This window comes from Sorex araneus, chromosome X, assembly GCF_027595985.1.
Source record: "Sorex araneus isolate mSorAra2 chromosome X, mSorAra2.pri, whole genome shotgun sequence".
Taxonomy (NCBI): Eukaryota; Metazoa; Chordata; class Mammalia; order Eulipotyphla; family Soricidae; genus Sorex; species Sorex araneus.
The window spans coordinates 159,271,996-159,287,284 of record NC_073313.1 but is presented as its reverse complement, the minus strand read 5'-3'; the positions used below and the strand labels follow the sequence as shown (position 1 = coordinate 159,287,284).

Here is a 15,289-nt window from a genome sequence, read left to right as displayed (position 1 = left end):
ACCAGCCCCACCCAGGACCAGAAAACAAGCAAAAACCACAGATCCCCTAAGTGTGCTATGAACTGGCCCGAATCTCCCAACACTTAAGGCTGCAGGATCAGGCTTCGCGTTAACATGAGGTTCCCCCCACCCACTCCTTGCTCGGGTAAAGCTTCGGCCCCTTGGGCGCTCCTGCAGTGCCCAGAGGTCCCGGGAGCGCCGGCCCCGGGCGATGCAGGGCTCGGCCGCCAGGGGGCACTCGCGGCGCAGCTACAGCGCACAGATGAGGCTGCACTCACATCTTCTTTAGATTTCCCGGATAGCTTATCGGTAAGGCGCTTGCCTATCACGTGGGAGATCAGAGTTCGCGTCCTGTGTCTGGTTGTTATTATTATTATTTTTTTTTCCAAATTCCTGTCAGATTATTTCTTTTTTTCTCCCCAGACTGTAACACCGAAACAAGTCCAGTTTGGACTGGAACCTCGTGCTCAGGATCTCCTCCCCAGGAGAGAAGCAGAGAAGGTGAGTCCCTGAAATAAAAAAAAAATTCGTGCACCTCCCCGTCGGGGAATCGAACCCCGGTCTCCCGCGTGACAGGCGGGGATACTCACCACTATACTAACGAGGACTGGACACGGCTAGGATCGCCTTTATCTCGCTGTTGTGTTTCTACACTAAAACACCTGGTGGTCCCTGACCCAGGAAATTGCTGCCTTGCTTTGCTTCGCTTTTATTTCTTGAATTAATTAATATTTAATTTTTTAAAATTCTTTATGCTGCCTTTATACATTCAATTTTATTTGCTACTTTAAATATATATTTTTTTAATTTTAAAAAATTGAATCAGTGAGATACACAGTTACAAGTTTGTCCATGATTGGGTTTTAGTTATATAATTCCCCCCTCCCTTCCTTCACCTTCACCTTTTTGCTTTTTTTCTGCACATTTCCCACCACCAATGTCCCCAGTTTCCCTCCTATCCCCTCCCCTCTGTGGCAGACACCTCTCTCTCTCTCTCTCTCTCTCTCTCTCTCTCTCTCCAAGAGAGAGGTTTGCAATCCAGATACAGAAAGGTTATCAAGTGTACCCCATTTTACCTACTTTCAATATTCACTTCCTATCCAAAATATACATAGTTTTGGTTGTTTTTTTTTTTTTTTTTTTTTTGCTTTTTGGGTCACACCCGGCGATGCTCAGGGCTCACTGCTGGCTCTGCACTCAGGAATTACCACTGGCAGTGCTCAGGGAACCCTATGGGATGCTGGGAATCGAACCCAGGTTGGCCGCATGCAAGGCAAACACCCTCCTCGCTGTGCTATCTCTCCAATTCTACTACACATAGATTTTTAACTGCTGCTTTTCTTTTTCTTTCTTTCTTTCTTTCTTTCTTTCTTTCTTTCTTTCTTTCTTTCTTTCTTTCTTTCTTTCTTTCTTTCTTTTTAAATAATGTAGGAGTAGTGCCATTTATTCAGCCATTGATTAAGCTGATTGAATTGGGCATGAACTCCACATTACTTTTTTTTTATTCAGTATGTTAATTCTATTATTTCTATTATTATATTTTTATACCTGTGAGAGGCAGTTACAAAGCTTTCCGGCTTGAATTTCAGTCACACAATGATCGATCACCCAACCCTCCACCAGTGCACATTCCCCACTACCAAGGTCCCCAGTATCCCCCCATCCCTCCCCTCCCCCTGCCTCTATGGCAGACAGTCTCCCCCATACTCTCTTTTGTATGTTATGTTTGTTATGAATAACTGCTCATTTTTTATTTTAATGAGATACATTTACAGACTTACAGACTTTCATGATTGCATTTCAAACAATGTTCAATTATTATTGTTATTATTATTATTATTTTGCTTTTTTGAGGGGGGGTCACACCCAGCAATGCTGCTACTCCTGGCTCTGCACTCAGGAATTACTCCTGGTGGGGCTCAGGGGACCCTATGGGATGCTGGAAATCGAACCCGGGTCAGCCACGTGCAAGGCAAACGCCCTCCCCGCTGTGGTATTACTCTAGCCCCGCATAAACTTTTTAAAACTCACAAAATCAGTCTTTAAAAGAGATAAGAAAACAGAGTGTTTGTTTGTTCGTTTCAATTTTGGGCCCCAGCACCCAGAGGTGCCAAGACTGAAGGGCAGGACCCTGTGTGCAAACCGTGCACTCACACCCTTTGAGCATTCTGCTTGTCCCTAGAAAATTAAAATAAATGAAACCAAAAATATATATAAAATAAATAAACAGGTGGACATAAAAGAGGAGATCAAACTGTCAATTTAGACACCCAGGACCAGAAAAAAAGTGAGTGGATCATTTTCTTTTTCTTCTTGGATGGGTCCTGGAGGACGGGATGGAGGGGTCTGAGACCCTTCCTTCCTGTAGGGCGCTGGGGGGGTCTCAAGCTCAGCCCCCCTGAGGCCAAGACCCATCAGTCAGTCAATGATTTGGCTGCTGGAGAGACGAGCTCGGCCGGGGATGGTCTAAACACAGAAAGGAATCAGCTTAAAGAAGCGCTGGTGCATTTGGCTGATGGGAACATGAGCGGGAAATAGAGGTCCCGGCGTGCGGGGGGCGGGGGCAGAAGCAGGGTAGGGAAGGGAAGGTCTGCAGTGCTGACAAGCCTGTGGGTCACAGAGCTGAAGGGGCCATGGGAGGGGAGATGGGGGGTGGCGGGTGGTGGTCCTGCCAGGCCTCCCACCCCTTGATGGGCGGGGGGAGGTGCCACATCCCGGGGCCCCCGACGTGGGTGGTTTCAGTTGCGGGAGAGGCAGAGGGCCCTGCGGCTTCCTGAGAAGGTCAGGGGGGCTCGGGAGCACCACGGCCGCAGCAAGACACTCTCAGAGGCGGTGTTGGCTGTTCTGTGGGCGTAGAACAGTCCCCAGACTGGGAAGAAACAGGACAAAGGAAAATCAGGAGACAGATCCCTGCGTGGGGGGGAGACGGGAGGGAGCCTGGGGGCGGGAGTCTTTGGCAGGGCCAGGCTCACAGAACAGAACACGATGAAGAGTGATCGAGTGTTTCTCTGGCATCTGGAGACGGGTGTGGGGGCACGGAGGGGACAGGAGGGGACAGGAGGGGACACAGCCTCGGGCAGACACCCAGCAAGACAGAGGTTGGGGGGAGGGAAAGGGGAAGATGAGGTGGTTGTTTTCTCGAGTGTTCTGTGGTGTGACACGCACCAGCTGACATTGGGGGCCCCGGGGGTCATGGGGAACCCCACACTTCCTCCCCACGACAGCAAAATCTGTCCCTGGTCTGCTGGTGACCACATCCCGCGTCTGCTCATGACCACACCCCCTGGGCCCTCGGATTTCCCAATCCCTCATAGGTCAGCAGACAGGAACCAGATCAAGTGGACACTGGGCTCAAACAGCTCTCCGAGGGGGGCTCCCAGGCAAGTGTCCACCACCCTCACTGTCCAGTGCCCAGGACAATGCCCCAGGATAGGGCTGCGGTGACAGGCCATGGGACACCTGGCCACGAGTCCTCATTCTGTGGCTCAGGCAGTGTTTTGACCTCAGGGTACAGGGTGGGACACAGCAGGCCCCTGGTCAGGGGGTCAAGCGAGTGGACAGGAAGGCCCAGGGGTGCGGGGGAGGCCGCTGTTACCCTCTGGTCCCTGCGCAGATGCAGTCATGCGTGGTCATGCGTCCCGAGCGTCCCGGCTCCAGCTGGTCCCCTGCCCCTCAGGTCTCTGTGCACGGAGAGATACAGCCCCGTGTCCGCGGCCAGGAGCAGGGCAGTGGCCAGGCAGAGAATTAGGTGGACCTTAGGCAGGGAGCCTATTGGGGAACGGATGGAAATGAGGGTTATTTTGGGGAGGGGACCAGGGTGAGCCCTCCCCCCTCCCCCTCTCCTCTGCCTGGAGTGATGGCTGTTTTGGTGTTTTTTTTTAAAAAAAAAATGGGTCACACCCGGCGATTCTCAAGGCTGACTCCTGGCTCTGCACTCAGGAATCACTTCTGGTGGTGCTCGGGGGACCCTATGGGATGTTGGGGATCGAACCCGGGTCGGCCCCATGCAAGGCAATCACCTCCCCCCTAGACTGTCCTCCTGGCCCCATTTATATTCTTATTTTAAGCCAGGAAAGTGCGAGATGAGGCTGGGGAGATTCAGCGGGCCTGGAGCAGGCTTTGCGCTGCCGGGAGGGACCCCCGAGCACCAAGCCAGGAGCAGCTCCCAGGCACAGCCAGGTGTGGCCGAAAAACAAAAAGGAGCGTCAAGCATAGCACTGTGTTTTCTCTTGTTGGGGGGTCACAGCTGGAGGTGTGCCGGAGGTTACTCCTGGTTCTGTGCTCAGGGCAGCCCATGAGATGGCGAGACCACATGTAAGGCAAACGCCCCTTGGGCCGTACACACTCTGGCCCCTGGGTAATGGGTTTTAAGAGCCGAAAGCTTTGGGGCTGGAGCGATAGCACAGTGGGTAGGGCGTTTGCCCCGTGAGCACCGCCAGGAGTGATTCCTGAGTGCAGAGCCAGGAGTAACCCCTGTGCATCGCCAGGTGTGACCCAAAAAGAAAAAAGAAAAAAAAAAGAGCAGAAAGCGTTGCCCGGCTGAGTTCAGGCCACCAGCAGGCTGGCCTTCTAGGGACACCCCAACTCTGCCCCGCCAAGAAATCCCTGCCAGCCTCTGCCACAGGGTGCCCACCCACAGAGTGCCCACCACAGGGTGCCCGCCCACAGGGTGCCCGCCCATTGGTCCGGCCGCTCCGGGAGCCCAGTCACAGGGAAGGAGGGTTCTGGGGGGTCCCTCAGTTTCAGAAATATCCTCTGCAGTTTCCTTGTGATATTTCCTCGACCAGGTGCTTCTAGAAGTTTCTCATGTCCATGGAGAGGAGAGCAGGGGAGTAGAACGCCCACCCCTGCCCCCTCCTGCAGCCTCCCGGCAGTGCTGGGGGGGTGCAAAGCCGTGGGAACTTGTTGGGGACTGCTCAGGACCCTGAACAAAAGAGGACCCCGAAACCTTTACCCTGGACAAACCGGAAAATTCCATTACCAGCTTTGCTTGACCTGAGGCACAGGTGCCCTTGTGACAAAGGAAATAGCCAAACTCAAGAGGTAAAAGTAGCCCAGGGCAGTTAACTAAGAGACCCCATAAAGCCCTAAAGTAGAATACCTTCCTCTACCTTGTGCCTTCCTCCTGCCAGATGCTCCTGCCAGATAAACCCTTGCCTTCCTCTCCCCACTATTTCTCAATCTACTCTTGAAGAATGTTGTAAGCCCACCTAATACACCCCGAACCTTTCCTTATTTGGTCTGAGAAGACACTTCCCTGATGATTGACAACTTATGTACCAACCCCCTGCTAAGAAAAGTATAAAGCCAGCGTGGCAGTTAATAAAGTTGCCCTTGATCGGCATGTGTCGTCTTGGGCCCCCTATTTATTATCCTCACTAGTTTTATTTCAGGTCGGAACCGCTCACAGAACCCACCCAATTAGGAGCGCTTTCCACTGTTGTCTCTCCGCGGGCCAGAGAGATCTCCAGGGGAACGCGCAGGAACTAAACCAGGGACCCCCCCCCCATAACTCTCTGGGCCCAGGGTCGGGGCCAGTTTATAAAGTGAGAGTGTGGGGGTGTTGGAGCACAGCGGGTAGGGCGTTGCCTTGCACGCGGCCGACCCGGGTTCGATTCCCAGCATCCCATAGGGTCCCCTGAGCGCAGAGCCAGGAACAACCCCTGTGCATCGCCGGGTGTGACCCAAAAAGCAAAAAAAAAAAAAAAAAAAAAGTGAGAGCTGGGGTCTGTCTGCTGGACAGGCTGGGGACCTCAGCGGCCACTCAGGGGAGCAGGTCCCTCCCGCCCACACCCCCTCCCGCCACCATGCCCCCTACCCAGGCCGGAAGTGTCTGGGTGGCGTCCTCGGACAGAGATGGCCACGGGCCCCGAGGAGTGGACCGCCCTCCCGATGAAGCCCCGACAGTGGTACTGGCCGCCGTGGCTGGTGTTGGCCCGTGGGATGGAAAAGTTCCGGTTCCCGGGGGAAAAACCCTTGGCGACGCCATCCTGGAAGAAGGTGATCTTGACCAGAGGCTTGTTCCTCCAGCTGTGGCACCTCAGCACGATGGGGTCCCCCTCCCAGAACTCCAGCGCGGGGGTCTGCACCAGCAGCCAGTCTGGAGGGACACGGAGAGGGGACATGAGGCCCGGGAGGGGAAGGACAGGCATGACCAGAACGTGCCAAGGGGACGCAGAGAAGCTGAGGAAGTGACCCCCACCGGGGTTGGTCCCAGCCCCTCCCCAGAGCACTGCTGGCCACCCGGGGTGGACCCCGAAATGCCCAGGGCTGCGGGGGGCTTTTGCTCAGAATCAAGGGGCCCCACTGACCCGAGACCACGGCCAGCCGCACGGGGTCGCTGAGGCGGCTGTGGTCAGTCCGGCAGCTGTAGTCCCCGCTGGCCTCGCTGGTGGCCCGGAAACTCAGGTTGTGCTGCCCCTCGGCGGCCACGGAGCTGCCGTTGTGGAGCCAGTGGGTGTCGGAGTCCCCCTGGCCTCGGGGGCCCTGGCAGTGCAGCGTCACCTGGTCCTCCTGGAGCACGTTGATCCAGGGCGGGTCCAGGGTCACCTCGGCCTTGGGGAGCTCTGCGGTGGGGGCGGGGGAGCCCAGGAACCCAGAGGCACCCCCAAGGGGACGGAGCCCCCGGTTAGGAGGCGTGAGAGGGACCAGCCAGGGCGGAGAGGGACTGCGAAGTTGGGGTTCACCCTGGAGAACCCCCGATCCAAGGCTTTGGGGGGGCATCCTGGAAGGGGAAGGTTCTGTCCCCCCCAAATCAGGGTGTCTGCCCAGGGGGCCCCGGGGAACTGACCACTCACCAGCCCGGTCATCTGCAGAGGCTGAGGAGAGAGGAGCGAGAAGGCAGAGAGCAGGGCTGGGGGCTGGCCCCCACACCCACCACATGCCCCCGGGGTCACAGCCAGAGCGACCCTCTCTCACCCTGCAGCAGCCAGACGGTCAGCAGAGGAAGTAGCCACAGCCTTGAGGACCCCATGGCCGGGGCGGCCCGGAGCAGCCTCTGAACGCCCCGGGGTTTCGGGAGAGGCGCTTCGAAAAGCAGAAGGAAACGGTTGCATCTTCGCCGACGGCTTCGTTCCTCAGCGGGGCTGGCCCTGCAGGCCGTGCCCTCCCCGGGGCGGTCAGGGGCAGTGCTAAGTGTCACCAGATGTCCACCCAGTCACCCTTGATGGCCCCCACGGGAACCCTCAGGCCCCTCCCCTTCTCCTTCCTGCCCACCCCTCGTCTCTGCCTTTCTCAGAAAACAGGGGTTTCTCACCCCTCTCCAAGCCTCAGCACCCTTTTTCCCCACTCAGGGTCCCATACACCCCACTCTGCAAACTGTTCCCATTCTGAGTTTTCCTCCTGATCATTTTTCATTGTTATTGTTTTGGGGCCACACCCAGCAGTGCTCGGGGGTTATTCCTAGCTCTGTGCTCAGGGATCCTTCCTGGCGGGTTCTGGAGGCCACACGGGCAGGGGTGGTGGGATCAGACCCCATTCAATATTGTAGAGCGAGGCTCATATTAGAAATAAACGTTTCAGGGCTGGAGGAATAGCACAGAGGGTAGGGTGTTTGCCTTGCACACAGTCGACCCAGGTTCGGTTCCCAGCATCCCATTTCGTCCCCTGAGCACTGCCAGGGGTAATTCCTAAGTGCAGAGCTAGGAGTAACCCCTGTGCATCGCAGGGTGTGACGCAAAGAAAAGAAAAAGAAATAAACATTTGAGGGTGATCTGCATGTCATCCGTTCAGCATAATTTAGACCCAGAATTTCAAGATTCTGTTTTCTTTTCTCAACTCTGTCTCTCTCTCTCTCACTGTTTCAGACATTTTTGTGTGACTCTTGGCTTGTGGAAAACAAGTCGTGTCTACAATCAAGAACACCCAATCCCTAAAGCTGATTTTCTTAACTTGCTGGGTCCATGCGGCCGTGTTCGCGGGGGACTCTGCAAGGCCGAGTGCCCAGTGGTGCCTACCCGCTGCCAGAGTGCTCAGCACTTCAGAATTTGACCCCGTGAATTTCCCGGGGTTTTGATCCCACACATTTCCCATTGATTTCACTCCCTGTTTATCTACTCTTTTAGGCCCCCAGACCCTGAGGGGCTCGAGAGTCCCACCCCTCAGTCCAGGCCCCTCCCTTCCTCCTAACACCTGCCCCAAACACAAACGTTTTCAAGCGCAAATAAATCGATTTGAGGAAACCCCAGGATCGGGGTTCTGAATGCTCGCTTCTCGCGGGACCTAGCGAGGGAATCTCATGTGGGTGAAACTCAGGCACGAGAAAGGAAAATGTACAGGGACAAGCAGTACATGACCCCACTCATGACCCCAAACCCAACCAGAAGACTGGCAGACATTTCTGCAGAGGCCCAGTTTTTGTTTTTGTTTTTCTTTTTTGGGTCACACCTCGTGATGCACAGGGGTCACTCCTGGCTCTGCACTCAGGAATCACTCCTGGTGGTGCTCAAGGGACCGTGTCGGATGCTGGGAATCAAATCCGGGTTGGCCGTGTGCAAGGCAAACGCCCTCCCCGCTGTGCTATCGCTCCAGCCCCCAGAGGCCCAGTTTGACGAGGGTCCGAAGGGATGCTGCAGACCTCAGCTCCATCCCAAGCATCCCACGTGGCCCCCGATGCACTGCCAGGAGTAAGGAAGCCCTGAGCATCGCTGGGGGTGGCAAATAGATAAATAAAATATAAAAATAAAGTTAAAGAAAAATCCTGCTTCTGTTTCAAAATTTGAATTTGGCATGAGTTGAGTGGTAAGTTTCTATTTTACACAAACACAGATACACACATACACTCATTCCACACACAGACACATACAGACAGACACAGACACATAGAGACACACAGAGACACACATCGATACATACACAGACACTCACAACACACAGACACACAGAAACATACAGACACAGAGACACACAAACACAGAGACACACAACACACACAGACACAGACACACACAATACACACACGCAGAAACACAGACACATACAGAGACACATAGAAACACACAGAGACACACAGAAACACACACAGACACAGAGACACACAGACACACACAGAGAAACATACAGAGACACATAGAAACACATACAGACACACAGACACACAACACACACAGACACGCAGAGAAACATACAGAGACACACAGAAATACACACAGACACACACAGAGAAACATGCAGACACACAGAAACACAGACACATACACACATATACATACAAAGACACATAGACACACAAATACACACAGATACACACACACAACAGACACACAGACACACAGACACATACAGAGACACACAGACATAGACACACACAGAGCGGGGGAGGGCTATGCTGTGTGACATCAGGGAACACTGGCTTGTCTGCTGACCCAGAGCTTAGGAAGCAGAAGGCGGGGGCGGGAAGTCCGGGCGGCTCCCGGGCGTGGGTGTCCTTGGCCCAAAGACAGAGCCGGGACCCCACGTGGACGCGCCCGCACGCTCAGGCTCCGGCGCGTCCACTGCGGCAGTTGCGAGCAGGAGGTGTCAGGATGGCCGAGCGGTCTAAGGCGCTGCGTTCAGGTCGCAGTCTCCCCTGGAGGCGTGGGTTCGAATCCCACTCCTGACAGACTTGCATTTTGCTCCCCATTCAGGAATGCTCTAGGCCCCTTTACGCCCACCCACCTCTCGTGGCCGCTGAGCCAGGGTCCAGCAGGCGGCCAGCGCCCTGGTATGTGAGAGCGCGGCGCGCAGGGCCACCCCGGCTCTGCATCTGCCCAGATCCCAGTTTCTTGCTGGATACAGGAGGGGCCCGCGCGTCCTGCCCGTGGGATTCGGAGCGGGGAAGCCCGCGGGGGGCGGTTAGGTCATGAATGGTCATAAATGTCCAGGTGCAGTCGGGGAACAGCTTGCCCACCCCCAGGAGGACGCGAGTTACCCAAACAGGGGTGCACGTAGGACACACGAGCAAACATCAAAATAGATGCATGGGTGGTTCAGTGGTAGAATTCTCGCCTGCCACGCGGGAGGCCCGGGTTCGATTCCCGGCCCATGCAACGCGCCTTTTCTTTCTTTTTTTCTTATTTGTTTCCACCCCGGACACTGGAAAATACCCGTTCCCGGCCGGAGTCACTGATGATGCCCCGCGCCAGGAGCAAGGAGAAGCGTCGCTATTTTGGTGGTGGGTGTCTAGGAAGAGAAAAAGGAAACGCTGAGGCTGAGGTTGCGCAAGCGGGGCGGGGGGTGCGCGCGGAGGTCAGGGTCGCGTTGTGGGGAAAAGGAAACGTGCCAAAATACTTGGCTTCCCTGACCGGGAATCGAACCCGGACCGCGGCGGTGAGAGCGCCGAATCCTAACCACTAGACCACCAGGGAGCGCGCTGATCTGGGCCCGCGCGCCCAGATGGACGCTGCGCCCCGCGCCCCGGCCCGCGCGCTCAGCCGGAGTCCCCGGCGGCCTGTGTCCGCGCCCTGGTACCCGCGTCCCCGTGTCCAGCCGTCCCCGTGTCCCCAAGCCCCGCGTCCTGGAACGCGGCTCTGGCCCGCCCAGGAGCGGCCGCTGCGCGCAGGGCGCACGCGGTGGTGGCGGTGGGGGAACCCGCCTGTCCCCGCGCGCTCCGCGGGCCGCTCCGAGTGGCCGGAGGCCCCCGGGGGCGGCGTCAGGATGGCCGAGCGGTCTAAGGCGCTGCGTTCAGGTCGCAGTCTCCCCTGGAGACGTGGGTTCGAATCCCACTCCTGACACGGTTTTCTTTTGCCCGGTCCGGGTCCACCTGAACTCTTGCTGCGGGCGCAGCTGGCGACCCCGACACCCCTCGGCCGGGGTCGCTCCTGGTGCTTCTTAGAGACGCCTCAACGCCTCTGGGGACCCTGATGCCCCGGGAGCAGCTGGACCCTCGAGCTCTCGAGGCCAACTGGGGTGGGAGATGTGAGCGGCGGCGGGTCGGGCAAGCCCGCACCGAGTGTCCACCCGTCCACTGACCTCGCCCCCAACGCGACCTCCCACCCCCACTCGGACCCGGGGATCCCCGCGGGGATGCGGCGTTTCGGCCGTCCCTACCCGGGCGCGTTTCCAGCCGGAGGCCCGGGACACGCACCGGGATGATGCTGGCCTGGCCGGGAGACGCCCCGTCCACCCCCGCGGGAGAGCCGCGGTACCCAGCCGGGTGGACGTGCCCTATGATGGACAGGCAGGACCCTGTGCAGATGCATGGGTGGTTCAGTGGTAGAATTCTCGCCTGCCACGCGGGAGGCCCGGGTTCGATTCCCAGCCCATGCAACAAGGTATCGTTTGCTTCAAAGTTTCTTCCCAGCTGTGCGTGCACGCCCAGACCCCATCCCACCCAGTCCCGCCCTCTCCGGATATTTAACAGTAGTATCCCTCCCCTCCTCTCAGCCTGGCCTTAATACCTACAGCCCGTTTTAATCCACTTTTTTCTATCTTTTTTTTCCTTTGGGAGGTGGATTGGGACTATTTCTGGACCCCTGGTAACTGGTTCCTACTAGTGGGTGACGCTTCTGCCGCCCACCTTCTCGGTGCTCACCCCTGGGGGACATTTCCGCCTCCAACCTCCCTGGGGTGTCTCCTAGTGGGGAGTCACTTCTGTCCCCACATCCCTGGTGCCTCGCACTTTTTAAAAAAAATTAATTTCTGGGGGCCGGAGTGATAGCACAATGGTGAGGGCGTTTGCCTTGCACGAGGCCGACCCGGGTTCGATCCCCGGCATCCCATATGGTCCCTCAAGCACTGCCAGGAGTAATTCCTGAGTGCAAAGCCAGGAGTAATCCCTGAGCATTGCTAGGTGTGACCCAAAAAGCAAAAAAAAAAAAAAAAAAAATTAACTTCTGACTTTTTTTTTTGAGGGGGGAGGGAGAATTCTCAAACAAAACGTTCTATCCAAGCACAACCTAAATCAGTGGACAGCTGGTCCACTTCTCCCCAATCCATAAAAAAGGAAAAAGAAAGCACACATGACCTCCCCGTCGGGGAATCGAACCCCGGTCTCCCGCGTGACAGGCGGGGATACTCACCACTATACTAACGAGGACGGCTGCGTGCGGTCCTGGAGCGGCGTCTCCACCTGCCTCGCCGAGTGCGGACCCCGGGCGGGCAGCAGAGGGTGCTGCTGGCCCGGGAACCGGCTGCGAGCAGGGAGGGGGCCGGGCCAGAGGGCGGGGGACGGTGAGTCCACATCGCTCTCACCAAACTCCAGGGCGGGAAAGGCCGGAGCAGGAGCCCGCGGGGCCCGGGCCCAAGCGTCCTGCCCGACTGACCCCGCAGCGGTGCCCAGGGGGAGGTGCAAACTCTGGGACTCAGCCCTGGCCGGCCCAGTGTCCCGGGAGCCAGGTGGCCTCTGGTCTCCAGGATATGCAATAAGGATCTTCCAACTGTTCCCTGGTGGTCTAGTGGTTAGGATTCGGCGCTCTCACCGCCGCGGCCCGGGTTCGATTCCCGGTCAGGGAATTCAAGTTTTTGTTTTTCCTCTACCTACTGCGCGCAGGACCCCGTTTTTACGCAGGATCCGCAGTGCCGACCCGCGGCGCTCACATCTCCCACCCGAGTGGAGGTTTCCGTGGCTCGTCCAGGCGAGGTTCCGCCTCTGGATTAGCTTTTCTAAGGTCCCTCAGCCGTGTCCCTCGCTGGACTAGGGTGCTGGGAGCGCAGAAGGGCTCACACGCGCGCATAAAGTGAATACGGAACTGGAAGAAGGTGTAAAAAACATTAAACTGCTATGAGTTGCATGGACCGGGAATCGAACCCGGGCCTCCCGCGTGGCAGGCGAGAATTCTACCACTGAACCACCCATGCATCTGTCCACTCTTCTACTTGCCCGTCCTTCGTGAGCGCCCATCCGGCTGGGTACCACCCACCAGAAGTGTCACCCACTATTAGGCGCCAGTTTATCAGGGAGACAGAAATATCCCCACTCCACCCCCCAAATAAAAAAATTAGTCGGTTAAATATCCGTAGAATGCGGGCCTGGGATGGAGTCTGGGAGTCCACGCACAGCTGGAAAGAAAGTTTGAAGCAAAAATATTCCTCGTTGCATGGGCCGGGAATCGAACCCAGGCATCCCGCGTGGCAGGCGAGAATTCTACCACTGAACCACCCATGCGTCTGCCTGAGTTCCTGGTTACTGTATTCATGACCGCGCCCCCTCCAACGTGGGGGCAGAGCTCGTGGACAAGGCACGGGGGCAAAGCAGAGAGTCCTTCCAAGGGCGCATCGCGCTGCACTGAAGCCACGCAGCGTCATTAGGGGAGCAGGGGCGGCGGGAACAGTCGGACACGGCGACGCAGGGGTGGCGCGAACTGCAAGTAGACACCCGGCACCGGGCAGGGCGCGCTGGGCGGGGCTTTCAATAACGTCAAGACAGCAACGCAGGAGGCTTATTGTGCGGTCCCTGGTGGTCTAGTGGTTAGGATTCGGCGCTCTCACCGCCGCGGCCCGGGTTCGATTCCCGGTCAGGGAAGCTCTATCTTTATTTTGTGCCCAGTGCACACATCCCTGCTGCACATTCGTTTTGTGCGGTTGGTTGGTACCTGGTGCGTGGCCGGCGCGCGTCTCTCCCACCCGCTCCGTGGCCTCGTCACCACCGCTCAGACCCGTGCCAGGCTCATCCGTGCGGTCTGAGTGCAAAGCATCCCCTGGAGCCACAAGTGGGAGTGTGCTGTGGGGCTGCGGGCACTGGCCGTCCTCCTTTCCTGCTGGGACCAGGAAAGGAGGGACCTGCCGGAAGGGCCGGGCGTGGCGGGGTTCCGGCCCCTCCGCCCTCAAGCCCCGTCCCCGTCGGAGCTCGCGTCCTGGTGGTCTGCGACCCCCTCCCCAGACCCAAGTGGCTCCCGGAGCGGATTCCAGGAGATTGCGGGTGCCTGGACAGCCCAGGGCGCGCCGCTGGCCGCCGCCCCCACGGCGTTATCAAGCTCCGAGTCCCCCTCTGCGGCTCTGCGTCCAACTGGCGGCGCGGCAAGTTGGCCCCCTCGCGAGCCGAGAGGAAACCCCCAAGTTTCTGGGAACGTGAGAGCCCCGACGCGGACCCGCTCGCCACAATTTGTGCAAGTTCTGGAAAAGCGCAAAGAAAGTGGGTGGCGACTTCCGGGGTGCTCGCGGGAGGGGGGGTGTGTCCCTCCAAGTTGCGCGTCTTGGGGGACCTGGCCGGGGCCTCCCCGCGCTTTCCCGGAGCTTCTGACCACTCCTACGCCAGGGGATCTTCATCTTGGGGAGCTCAGCTGAACCTCTGGGGACCCCTTTGCTGCCCCATTCCCGGGGTGCGGGTGTTTGGCAACCCCGTCCAGAATTACCCCCCTGAGCGTCTCCAACTGCCCTTTCGAGTGCGCGCGCTGGTTACAGGGTTTCGGATCAGAAACGTGGGAACCCAGGAGATTAATTCAGTCCCCTGCCGTCCTGAGCACTGCGCGGGGAGCAGACCCCGGCACCCGCCAGGTATGGTCCCCCACTCAGATTCTATAAGCCCACGCGCCCCGGGAACGCCCTGGCCGCTCTGCGCCAGGTTTGCAGAGCCGCGGCCGTGGGGGCTGAGCGCCGCGGGGGTTACAAGTGACCAGAGGCCACGGACCTGGTGAGCTGCCGGGCGCCGCGCCCACCCCCACCTGGACCCTGCCGCTACCCCCAAAGGGATTTTATGCTTTTCCGGGGTCCCCCTGTCGGGGAGCAGAGGACGCGCCTTCCCGCGCCGGGAGGCGGCGCCAGGGGCCGGTCGAGGCTGTCGCTGTGCGCAGCGCGACACTCCCTCCACGGCGGGGAGACGCGCGCCCGGCGCGAGCGTGGGGTCCGTAGGCTACAGGAGGGACCTGCCGGAAAGGCCGGAGCATCCGGTCTCTGTGGCGCAATCGGTTAGCGCGTTCGGCTGTTAACCGAAAGGTTGGTGGTTCGAGCCCACCCAGGGACGACAGCGGCCTTTTAAAGGCGCACCGGTGGCTTCTTATTTTCTCCCCGCAGGGCTTTGCTCTGCAGCCAGTTAGGCGCAGGCTCCGCGCAACCGCGGCAGATGACCCTTAAGGACTGTTGCTGGAAGAGGACTTTCATCTTTGCTCTCATCCACCCCCCCCTTCTCGGGCTCCCAAAAGGGTGCGCAGGGAGAAAGTCCCGGGCGCGTAGCCGGGGTCCGCCCACTAGCAAAGCGGCCACGTCCTCCAGCACCCAACTGCAGAGCGAAGAGCTCGGATAGAGCCCAGGCTGTGCGCAGGGCGGGGAGGTGCCACGTCTCCAAAACGAGGGTGGCCAGTAGCCCCTTGAACTGGACTGGACAGCTGGTCTCCAGGACACCCCCCCCCCCCCCCCCCCCCCGCGCACGTGCCGCAGA

General features: G+C 58.2%; 1 protein-coding gene and 12 non-coding genes across 13 annotated transcripts; 7 read left to right on the top strand and 6 right to left on the bottom strand.

The window, feature by feature from the left end:
• Positions 1-535: 535 nt before the first annotated feature.
• Positions 536-607, bottom strand: TRNAD-GUC (transfer RNA aspartic acid (anticodon GUC)). The gene has a single exon. It is a non-coding gene; the product is annotated as a tRNA-Asp (tRNA).
• A 2,165-nt stretch (positions 608-2,772) lies between these two features.
• On the bottom strand, positions 2,773-15,012 carry LOC129399853 (low affinity immunoglobulin gamma Fc region receptor III-like). Its single transcript, XM_055121204.1, has 9 exons — positions 14,899-15,012; positions 14,651-14,805; positions 12,009-12,107; positions 10,571-10,653; positions 6,798-6,818; positions 6,312-6,566; positions 5,819-6,100; positions 3,596-3,768; positions 2,773-2,869 (listed from the first exon to the last, which is right to left on the bottom strand). The coding sequence occupies exons 1-8, from the start codon at positions 15,010-15,012 to the stop codon at positions 3,620-3,622; spliced, it is 1,158 nt and encodes a 385-aa protein (XP_054977179.1). The 3' UTR covers positions 2,773-2,869; positions 3,596-3,619.
• Positions 9,516-9,598, top strand: TRNAL-CAG (transfer RNA leucine (anticodon CAG)). Its single transcript has one exon. It is a non-coding gene; the product is annotated as a tRNA-Leu (tRNA).
• Positions 9,955-10,025, top strand: TRNAG-GCC (transfer RNA glycine (anticodon GCC)). Its single transcript has one exon. It is a non-coding gene; the product is annotated as a tRNA-Gly (tRNA).
• TRNAE-CUC (transfer RNA glutamic acid (anticodon CUC)) lies at positions 10,272-10,343 on the bottom strand. Its single transcript has one exon. It is a non-coding gene; the product is annotated as a tRNA-Glu (tRNA).
• Positions 10,627-10,709, top strand: TRNAL-CAG (transfer RNA leucine (anticodon CAG)). Its single transcript has one exon. It is a non-coding gene; the product is annotated as a tRNA-Leu (tRNA).
• On the top strand, positions 11,174-11,244 carry TRNAG-GCC (transfer RNA glycine (anticodon GCC)). The gene has a single exon. It is a non-coding gene; the product is annotated as a tRNA-Gly (tRNA).
• Positions 11,942-12,013, bottom strand: TRNAD-GUC (transfer RNA aspartic acid (anticodon GUC)). The gene has a single exon. It is a non-coding gene; the product is annotated as a tRNA-Asp (tRNA).
• On the top strand, positions 12,358-12,429 carry TRNAE-CUC (transfer RNA glutamic acid (anticodon CUC)). The gene has a single exon. It is a non-coding gene; the product is annotated as a tRNA-Glu (tRNA).
• On the bottom strand, positions 12,704-12,774 carry TRNAG-GCC (transfer RNA glycine (anticodon GCC)). The gene has a single exon. It is a non-coding gene; the product is annotated as a tRNA-Gly (tRNA).
• On the bottom strand, positions 13,011-13,081 carry TRNAG-GCC (transfer RNA glycine (anticodon GCC)). Its single transcript has one exon. It is a non-coding gene; the product is annotated as a tRNA-Gly (tRNA).
• On the top strand, positions 13,367-13,438 carry TRNAE-CUC (transfer RNA glutamic acid (anticodon CUC)). The gene has a single exon. It is a non-coding gene; the product is annotated as a tRNA-Glu (tRNA).
• On the top strand, positions 14,802-14,875 carry TRNAN-GUU (transfer RNA asparagine (anticodon GUU)). Its single transcript has one exon. It is a non-coding gene; the product is annotated as a tRNA-Asn (tRNA).
• Positions 15,013-15,289: the final 277 nt, after the last annotated feature.

What these genes read in the sequence shown, in the direction of transcription:
- LOC129399853 (XM_055121204.1), bottom strand. Translation starts at nt 15,012, where the DNA reads ATGAAAGTCCTCTTCCAGCAACAGTCCTTAAGGGTCATCTGCCGCGGT. An exon ending in GAGAAAATAAGAAGCCACCG is followed by an intron (nt 14,806 to 14,898) that starts GTGCGCCTTTAA and finishes ATTGCGCCACAG; the next exon opens with AGACCGGATGCTCCGGCCTT. An exon ending in CCGCCTCCCGGCGCGGGAAG is followed by an intron (nt 12,108 to 14,650) that starts GCGCGTCCTCTG and finishes CCCTGCTCGCAG; the next exon opens with CCGGTTCCCGGGCCAGCAGC.